General features: G+C 39.7%; 1 protein-coding gene across 3 annotated transcripts in view; it reads left to right on the forward strand.

The window, feature by feature from the left end:
* The window catches only part of DUSP8 (dual specificity phosphatase 8), a 106,475-nt gene extending 96,714 nt beyond the window's left edge, over nucleotides 1-9,761 (forward strand). For all 3 annotated transcript variants that reach the window (XM_088146062.1, XM_088146063.1, XM_007437124.3), the window contains one exon: nucleotides 692-9,761. In XM_088146062.1, the coding sequence (XP_088002188.1) occupies nucleotides 692-1,811 (1,120 nt within the window). In that variant the 3' untranslated portion in view covers nucleotides 1,812-9,761. The remainder of the gene's footprint in view (nucleotides 1-691) is intronic.
* Nucleotides 9,762-10,255: the final 494 nt, after the last annotated feature.

Consider the following 10,255-nt stretch of genomic DNA (forward strand, 5'->3'; position numbering starts at 1 on the left):
GTTTTTTCCCCACATGTCCCCCCATAAAAAACAAATGGAGGCACATAAAAAGAAAACAATACCATAAATATTATACCAGTGAGGGAATGGCTTTTTGTGAGACTCTAAAAAGTTCTTAGTTCTTCTTGGGCCAATTTCTTAGCATAAGCTTAGAAACTGATTTACGTGACTTGTCAGGCTTGTGGTACCCACTTCAATTTCACCTGTTGATTGGCTCCCAGCCTGTGGTCTTTTGGGCTCATTCACATGTAAATATAATCATTTTGTGATTCACAGTGAATTTGGTTTTTTTAACTGCAGGTAGGGCACACAGAACAAAAAAAACATAGTGTTGAACTAATACCCTACATAGCAATGGCTTATATATGGGTAAGGAATCAACACATACAGATGACATAGCCACCTTGCCGAACTCTTGAAATGTATGGAATTTGGTGATAACTGATCTTCTATTGGACAAGGAGAGATCCTTAAATGCATTCCTACTTTTTAAAGCCGTGGGCATGTGGGAAAGATAAATATAACAGTGTTTCTAGTGTTGTTTTGAATAGTAGAGTTTTTAAGAATCTTTTACAACCATGGCTTGCTGATTAGATGCTCAAAATCTTGCTAATACTTTCAAGTTCTATAAAATATAGTTTTATTGGAAGTAAGAAAAGGAATAATCATGGGTCTTTGCTTGTCTTGGCAGGTTTGTCAAAGACAGACGTCCCTCCATATCACCCAATTTCAACTTCTTGGGTCAACTTCTAGAGTATGAGAGAAGTTTGAAGCTACTCAAGGCTTTGAAGGCCCAAGGAGAGAAAGGTGAAGGGGAATCCCAGCAAGAATACTTTGAGTCATGTGAAGGTAACAGACCCCAGACTTTGTCTACCTCAGAAAAGCCTGAGGAGGTATTAAAAAGCACAATCTTGGAAACATCCTCCATTGACTCTGAGCGGTCATTAGGAATTTCAAAGGTTGTCTCACCGATGGCATTGCAGCAAGGACTCAATGGGCTGCATTTATCTTCTGAGCGCATTCAAGACACCAACCGACTAAAGCGTTCTTTTTCTCTGGACATCAAGTCAGCCTACTGTCCTAGCCAAAGGCAGGATGTCCCAGGTCCTACAGAAGTAGAGGAAACGCCCAAGCTTTGTAAGCTGGACAGCCCTTCGGGTCCCAATGGTACGTGCCAGTTTTCTCCTGTTCCAGATGGTTCTGACTGGCCCAGTGGACCTGACTTCATTCTAGAGGCCAAAGTACGACAGCGACGGAAGCACAGGCACCAAGCAGGCTCCCCTGCCCATGGGCTGAGCCTTAATTTCAGTGGGGTGTGCGCCATGCACAAAAGCACCAGCATGGAGGACAGTCTCAAGCAGACCCTTCGGCTGAGCCTTCCCAGTGTAGGGCAGCAGCTGGCACAGCCAGCCACAACCCCGTCCTCTGCTGGGACTTGGGGGATGCACTTGGAATCCCCAAGCACACCTTCTGCTGAGAACCCCTGGTACTTCAGCACAGACTCGGCAGCAGGCAGCAAAGGCAGTGGGAGTGGGGCTCTGTTTGCCAGTACCACCACCTACTCCTCCTTCAGCTGCAGCACAATCCAGGCAAGCTGTGAGATCAGACTAAGGGACAAGCAACGAGGAGAGCAGCGAGATGTGCGACACAGCTGGCACGAGGACACCATGCCTGAGAAGCAGTTCAAAAGAAGGAGCTGCCAAATGGAATTTGAGGAAACCTTATCAGAGAGCAGATCTCGGGAAGACCTGGGCAAAATTAGCAAACAATCTAGTTTTTCAGGCAGCATGGAGATCATAGAGGTGTCCTGATTTTCACTGTGTGAGATTTGAGAGCAAGTGTGGGTACATCGGGTGTGGGAGGGGAAGGGAGGTAGGGAGGAGGAAGACTGGTGAAATATTTAACTGAGGAGAAGAAGGGTGTGGGTACGGGTAGGAGCATTTTTTTCATATGCCCATGTGCATTTCCAAAGGGCATATCCGCTAAAATGAAGGCGAAGCTAAAGGAATCTGAAGTCAAGAAACATAACGGTGCATGCTTAGTGCCTCCTTTTGTTCCTACCTCCACACCACAACAAACCACAATCACATTCCCTTTTGGGTAGGTGGAGAGTGTATTAACTCTTTAAATATTGGGTTCTTTTCTTTTGCATGCAAAGGGTGCTTTCTCTTCCCCTTCAGAGGGAATAGGGAGAGCTGATGCATGTCTCCTAAGGTGGGTTGAAAGAGAAATGAGGGCAAAATTTAAGCTTGCAAGTGAAAGTTTTCTTGGAGGAAAATGGTTACTGTTTGATCTGCAGATTTGCAATGGGAAGAGTTAAAGGGAAGCAGGTTCTTTTCTTTGAAGAGTGTACTACTAATTATAATTAATACATTCCTATCTAATTTATAGGAAGTAATTGAGATTTTGCCCATCCGTTTCCATTACAGAAGGGGCATTTCCTTTCTATTCCATCAGGGTTGGACAATATATTGGTGGCTCTTTCCCAGATTCAGGTACAGAAACCTGGTGGGGCTTCTTTTCCAAGGCTCCCTTCTTCCTATACTGAGCATGGGCCTTTGTGTTTCTCTGGCTAGTATTCTTTAAAGCTGCTGTATAGCAGTCCTATATATATATAAATATATATTATATATAATATAAAAGAGAGAAAAAAAACACAAAAAAGTTTAAAGGTTTTACTACAGTTTTTATTGAGACAAATAATTTTCAACTTTTCTTTCTAATTTATTTGAAGCTGTTCATTCTGGCAATGATTTTCAGACAATGTAGGGGCAGTACTCCAGCTCTATTTTTATGTATGTGGTATTTAAATCTGAAACATGAGTTTCAAAGCAATATCTTAGGCCTGTGGCTCCTTCTATGGCTTGCATCAGTGGTGGAGGCACCCCCCAAAAGAGAAAAAGAGGTGTGTGTGAGTGTGTGGGTGTGTATATGGGCATACGCTTTTTATTTTTTAAAAAAAGTGAGAAAATCTTCAACACAAACTGAGCCAGGAATTCTTCTTAATGCTTCTTTATTTCCTTTTTCTATCACACCTGCTATCAAAGCCATAAAATCTCCTTCCTGGGTCTGAGCAGGGGATAGTAGAGTTGTGGCTGCAAGAGTAGGCTTGGCTATAAGAAAAAGGGTACCTTGAGTAAGAAGGGGGAGCAGACAACACAGGAGCTGTATATTCAATTATATATGTGCTGTCTGTAACGGGAGCACATTAGATGTGGACTCAAATTATTTTGGGAGGTGGGGGGCTTTTCAGAAGGCCAGAGTATTTATTTTCCCAGTAACTTAGGAGGACTGGCAGGCCATACTCTTAAACCCAAGGGCAGGGTATTCTGAATGGCTCCTCTTGTTCAAACAGTATTAAACCCAGCATCTGTGGAAGGAGTTGGAGGTGGAAGAGAAGTTTGGGCCTAAGATTGTTGAATGAAATGTTGCAGTACTAGAGTAAAAATCTCTTAAAATATCCTCAGGGCTGCTTTAGGGAAGCAGCCAGGAGGCAGTGTCCTCCTACTACTGCAAGAACTGGCATTCTAGCTTCAGTTCTCCACCCAAAATCTCTGTCTCCTCTAAGTACTCATTTACCATCTATCAGGGATTTCTCAGTGAATGCCAATCAACCAGTGAGAGAACAGTCCAAAGACAAAGTTCGCTTAGCAGGTCATCAAAGTGAACAGCCTTTCAAGAAATGACATTCTAGAAAGGACGTGGAATATTTTAGGCATAATGTGAAGAGCTTGCCAACCCACACCAAATTCCCATTTTCATCATCTATCTTCTAAGCCTCTAGAATGTTATTAAGAACTTCAGTTCAGCCAGAGATTTTATTTGTCTTGACTTTAAGAGAGTAGTTTTAATGACCGGGATAAGAAAACTAGTTCTGAAAGCTTCATCTAAATAAGTCACTGGGAAATATTTGGATGAAGTTCTTAGGCAGGTTTCTTAACTTTTTTCTCATTAAGGAGAAATGGAGGGAAGATTTCTCTGGCACCTTGTAAAACATGTATATCATAAACCAGAAGAGGCCATAGCCAGCTCAGGACTTTTTCACACTACAAGTGGATAATTGAACCACTGTTCCCAGTTGTAAAAAGTATACTAATAAAATAAAGAATGTAAAATATATCACTTCTTACTGGTAGACATCTGCTGCTCAATCAACTTTATAGTAGGGCTGGCCTCAGATGAGGAAAATGGTTTAACATATTGAACTGTAGGCTGATTCAGATGTATTTCTGATGTGAAGATCGTTTGAAAAATACAACACACTGCTGGTTGTCCAATGGGGCAGGGGGTGTTATTTGTAAGCCACTGACTGTGCGGATGAGCTCAACCAAGCAGAGGGTCTCCATCTCAGTGTGTCATTTTCCTGGGAACCACTGGTGTGGAGGCTCTCCATGTGACTGGGCTGCTTCACCTGGTAAGTAGTTGATCAATGTTACAGTCCCAATGTTGTATGAAATATTTTTTGAAGGTCTCTATCAGAGGGCCATGTTGTTTACATTGCCTTTAACAGGTACAGAATGGAACTTTAGGGCAAGCAAAAGGAACACGCATGTCAAGATAATATTGGCCACAAGTGTAAGATCCCAGTCGAAACACAAGAGTGGGAAGAGATGTTGCACATTTTCATTATTGGCTACTCTGGACTTACTTGTTTAGGGCGAGCTGCAAAGGAATCAGCTCAGCTCATGATACAGAGGCACCACAGGGCTGCTTCATCTGTTTAAGATAAAGGCACAGAACTGTCTCCCTGAAAGCACATTTTTCTCTTTGTGTATCTGATTTTGCATTGCTCCTTTCGTATCACATGCTGGTTTTTTTGAGCCAATACCTCAGGGTTGTTTGTGTAGCTTTTAAAAGGAAAAAAAAATCTTTTTAGTGCATTTCTTTTCCCATTTCTTTTCTTGTTCAGCTGTATTTTTTTAAAATACACAAGATAAAAATAACAATCTCAGGTTCAAACTTTGCAAACAAATAACAAACCACGGGGGAGCAGCAATAACATGTTCTTGCATCAGGTTGTCTGTTTCCTGACCATAGTAATTGCTGTCTACTTTGCCAAGACACAAAGTAGAGAGATCCTCATTGTATTTATTCTACCACTGTCTGTTCCGATTAGATGCTGCAAGCTCAGAAGTGACCATGTGGACCTGTGTGCTATTTGGCAAATAATTTGCAGAGGGCCATTGGACAGTGTGATAGGAGAGATTTAGTTAGGTTCTCACACTGGGAGTATAATTTTTTTTTTAACGTTGAATTGTTATGGTAAAAGCAAGATAATGTATTTTGCTGCAGCTTTATCAGAGTCTGGTTCTATATCCACAGATGCTAAAAGATAAAATCCTCATTTCACCTGTGAGCTTGCATCAGAAGTGCAGATGAAAAGTTCTTCTTTAGGAATTCCTGATCTTGTGAATGTGTGATTAAAGTAGGATGAGCACTAACCAATCAGGTTAAATGAGCTGGAATTACGTGCTCCTGGATTCCTCTCATTGATATTTATGAGAAAAGTTCTGTTCAACTCCTTTCTGAGAAGCATAGTATACCCATGGTCTCTGGCAAATGTTATTCCAAACCCAGGGAATAAACTAATTCACTAGTAAATATTCAACTAGTAGCGATACCAAATCTCTGTATAACTTAAAATTGTTTTATATTTGCTTCCTGTTGTTCCTCCATAAAGTTCATTAGGTAGCTCCATTTTATCATCGCAACAAACTTATGAGGGTTTCTGGTCTGACGTGTTTAGAATTTCCACAGAGAAACCAACCTGCTCATCTAAAGCCCAGATCCTCCTAAGGTGACCCAATTTCTGGCCTTCATGCACAGGCACAGCAAATTTGAAAACTTTGAAAAACCAAGTTTATAAATTCTGGCCCATTTAAAAACTATATTTGTCTGTGTTGGGAATAATATGACAAAAATTATTACACGTTTGAACCAAAGCAGTATTCCACATATGGGCAAGAAATATTAATAGGCATAGTTTGAGAAATTTCAGTTACTTTAGCTCTGCTGCTGAATACTCATTCCTTGATCCTAATTTAAAAAAAAAAAATCTGCACTTATCACTGATATTATTCTGATATCAGTGCAGTGAAAGCATGATTCATTCTATTCCTCTTTAGAGGTATAAACTGGGTTCATGTTTATAATATTCAGCATATATTGGAAACCAGAATAGTATCCCTTTTAACTGCTTTATAACAGACGTTTGGAGGTCTGGAGGTCCTAGAAATCTCTTATGCTTTAAAGGCATGGCAGAAGAATGTACCAATTAATCCTAACAATAGAATAATAAACATGATTAAAAATTCAAAGATTCAGAGCTGCTACAATTCATTGTGTCAGAAAAGAATCCAGATTAGATTAAGGTAACAAAGTTGGCCCTTTTCCATCCGAAGGGGAAAAAAATACTGTGAGACTTCTATGAAAGTCAGAAGTTAAGGCCAGATAGAAAGGGACAAAGAACATTTGGGGATTGTCAAGGGATGGGAGGATAATCATACAAAGAACAGTTTGTTTAAATTGGTTAAAGAGTGAAGTTTTCCAGTGTTGTTCTGATGTGCATACTTTTCCTGTCTAGCTTGGATAGGAAGTTTATATGCACCATCTAACAATTAGGAAAGTACTTTTGGCAAACGATCTTTCAATGGTGTCACAGCGAAAACATCAGAAATAGTTCACTAATTTCAGTAAATTCAGTGTATAGTCTTCTGTAGGACCAAAATTTGATCCAGATTAGCATCGCTTTCTCTGAAATCTTGTCAGGAAGAGAGCTTAGCATACAGTTGTGATTTGATGTTCATACTTCAGCTACATAAACATTCCCTAATGTGGTTCCTTTCAGATATGTTGAAATGGCAGTTTATAGAAATCCTAGGAACAAGGTCATTGGCCATTTTGGCTGAACTCTGTTGAGTTGCAGTTCCAACCCAACTGAAAAACTCCAGGTTAGGAGCTCAATTACATGTTCGTCTACAATTTATTCTGACTCACTAGCACTCTGAGTGAGAACTAGAGAAAGTCCCACATGGGAACCAAGAGTCTTCAGATAGGCTGAGTAAATGGACAATCAGGATAATGTAGAAATGTTTGATTTCTCTACCATTCTAAAATAACATACCTTTCAGGATGCCAAGGAGATTTTTTGAGCTTGTTTAAAATAAGGGCAAGAAGGATCCTCACATATCTTATTCTTGAATAGAATGTCAGTGCTAATTTTCCTCAAATATAGCCAAATGCCACGTAGGGCTCAATATTTGTAGAAAAAGTAGGGTTAGGTTAATAATATAATGCTAACCTTGAAGGCCAGGTTGAGAACCATCTTTATTATAAAGCAGTTTGTTTTGGGTAGCAGTTAACTGCAACAGTATCAGTTTCTTGCTGCTAACTCTCCATCTCCAGAATGAGGGGAAAGAGACATGCTACTTTAACTTCACTTCAGGTACAAAATTATCCATTTTCCTAGGTCTTACATAGTGATTTTCTGGCTTGCAGCACCTTTTTTTAATTATTTTTGCCCTGTGACAAAAAGTTTTGTTTTGCTTTGTTTTGAAGGCTTTGCTGTGATTCTTCATCCTTCTGCCTGTTTTATCATGTGTCTGTTCTGGTTTTATTTATTATTTCTGTCCTCTTTGTTTCTTGTACCCCATGTGCCGTTTTCATGTCTCCTCTACTGGATGCCAATCCCTTAAAAGGATATCTTTCCTACTTTCCTCTGGATCCTAATGCTAATGATAATAAGCTATCAATGTTGTAATTGCAATGTATGGATTATAGATTTAAGTATTTATTATTATATTATGTAATTTTGCTTCTATGTATGTTGATCTTTGTTTCTCTGTTGTGAATATATACGGACCTTTCCCTTCTCCACCTGCCCTCTGCTTTCTCTGATTCCAACTGTATGTAAAGGCTAGTCAATACTGTGGCATGCGTGATTGCCAAATAGTATACAGAAGGAGGTGGAGAAGGCCTTCTCTCAGGGATATTGTGTTCTCTTAAAAACTCTGCCAGACACTGAAGCTTCCTCAAATCGACTAAAGTTTTGTAGGAAGAAAGATAAAAGCTCTAACATGTTTTAAAATAATAAAAAGTGCATCAGGAGATACAGAACAGCTCCTGTTTTTCATCCAACAGCAGTTTTCCCTCTTCTGGACTACAAATCCCAGCACCCCCAGCTAGGTGGGAATTATATCCTTACTCATCTGGTTGGTATTAGGTTGGGAAAAGCAGCCACAGACTTGTTCCATTGCAGACTAATTTCAGGGCAGTGATTTCTCCCACTGGAATTATAATTTGATGAGTGCTAAGAACTCAAAATTGTTTGCACTCTGGAGAAAATCTAATTTCCCAACGTCTTTTCAAGTCATGCTTCTGTATCAATAGCCATCATGCAGATGTGTTTGATCGAAACCAAAAGCAGTTAAAAAGAGGTCTCTAGTCTCCAAATCCTGTAATAAAACCCAGTTAAATTTGATTTTGTACTCTAGAATTTTTGTCACCTTAGTATTGTGATTACATTAGACATTACAGGACAGAAGAGAGAGAGACCTTGTTCCCTTATCTGAAAGTAAGAGCTCTTTCAAGTTAACAGTGTTCAGAAATTGACATCAATAGCACGAAAGACTCAGATTATTTCATTCTAAAGTTGTATAGATTTCACCCACTATACAACTTGTATAGTGGAATATTTGTCATTAAATGTATTTAGTATTATTGCCCCAATAAAATTCAAAGCTACAACTATTTTCTATATAGTTGCAGGTCATGGGCAAGTCTATCTGACTACTTCAGTATACTGAAGCAATTATGACTGGTTCATACACAGAACAAGTGTCCCTGTTTCCTCTCAGGTTTGTCATAGAACCTGAAGTGGCTAAAACTACCAGGTGCAATTCCTGTGTCTCTGGGAATCGTTTAGAGACTGATATCCCAATTTTCCTTTATTGCTCAATGAATAGAAGTCAGTATTGCAAATTGTGAGCAAAGTGCGTTTGAGTCTTTCCTATAATCATCTATCTGCCACAATGTTTTCCTAGCCATCCTCAGTAGGAATCAGTAGAATAGCCACTCAACAAATTATTTTGAGATTTTGGAGAGGAGGTGCAAAATGTATTTTCTGTTGCAGTATGTTGCGTTTATTTATTGTTGCTCAGAATTCTTTTGGAAAGAGTAGAGAAATTGACTTAACTTTCTCAGAAAGCATACACAGAATCCCTTTTGGTCTCTTGTCTGTGGATCCACATTTATATTCTGCAAGTTCTTCTGCCTTGTAAACAACGGGAAATTATTTGACTAAGGGGTGAGATGCTGAGCCTCTGACACAGGCATGGAACTGAAGACCTCAGTCTGTGGAGATCCTCAAACAAGAGATGAGGATTTTGTTCTCAGATACAGCAATTCATAAGCAAAGATTGCTGTAGGAATGGAAATTTGGATATAAACATTTGTATGTCCTGGGAATGAATTCTGAGTACCATCTAGGATGGGTGAGGGGTGTGGGGAAATGACACTGCATCTGGTCTCTGAGTTTGTCCTCTTCTTCTCTCGTGATAACCAGACTACATCCCCTTCTGCCTGCTAAAGGAATGCTAACATTGGATGTTGCTTGGCAGGATTGAGTGGTACACTCGGCCCCTGCGTTGACTTTATTTATTACTGAAGGCTGTAAACAGCAGCGCTTTTTACCCTCTCTTTCTTTTCCTTTCTTTTGTATTTGGGAACAATGTGTTGTAATAAATTCCTGATAGATGTTTTAACAGTCAGTGTCAATTTTGTTTTTTTAAGGGGTCGGCAAATTTCAGATTTACTGGACCTACTTTGTGGTTGCTGTTGTTTCACTAAAACTTACCTATCCATCCACAGAATCAGCTAAAAAGACATGGCCTTATATTTAAAAAATACAGTGTCTCAGAGCACATTCTACATGGAGGAAATTGTTTTCAGAATTGAATTCATCTGATATATCTATATCTATTTACACACACACACACACCACATTATTTATTTGCTATACTTGTATGCCACCCATGGCCAGAGGTACTAGGCAGCTAACAACAAATGCACACAAAACCAAAATCCATATAAATAAGTCATGCACACTGCGGACCCTACCTGCATATTATAAAGCAACCTCTTCCTTTGCCAGTCAAAAGAAAAAGGCTTTTACAAGTTTCCTAAAGCACAGGAGGGATGAGGTAGATCAAAGGTCCACTTGGAGGGAATTCCAAAGAATGTGGATGGCAGTGGAAAC

Source organism: Python bivittatus, unplaced genomic scaffold (genome assembly GCF_059951505.1).
Source record: "Python bivittatus isolate LINGU-HERP-01145 unplaced genomic scaffold, Pbiv_v1 ctg000480_np1212, whole genome shotgun sequence".
NCBI classification, from domain to species: Eukaryota; Metazoa; Chordata; class Lepidosauria; order Squamata; family Pythonidae; genus Python; species Python bivittatus.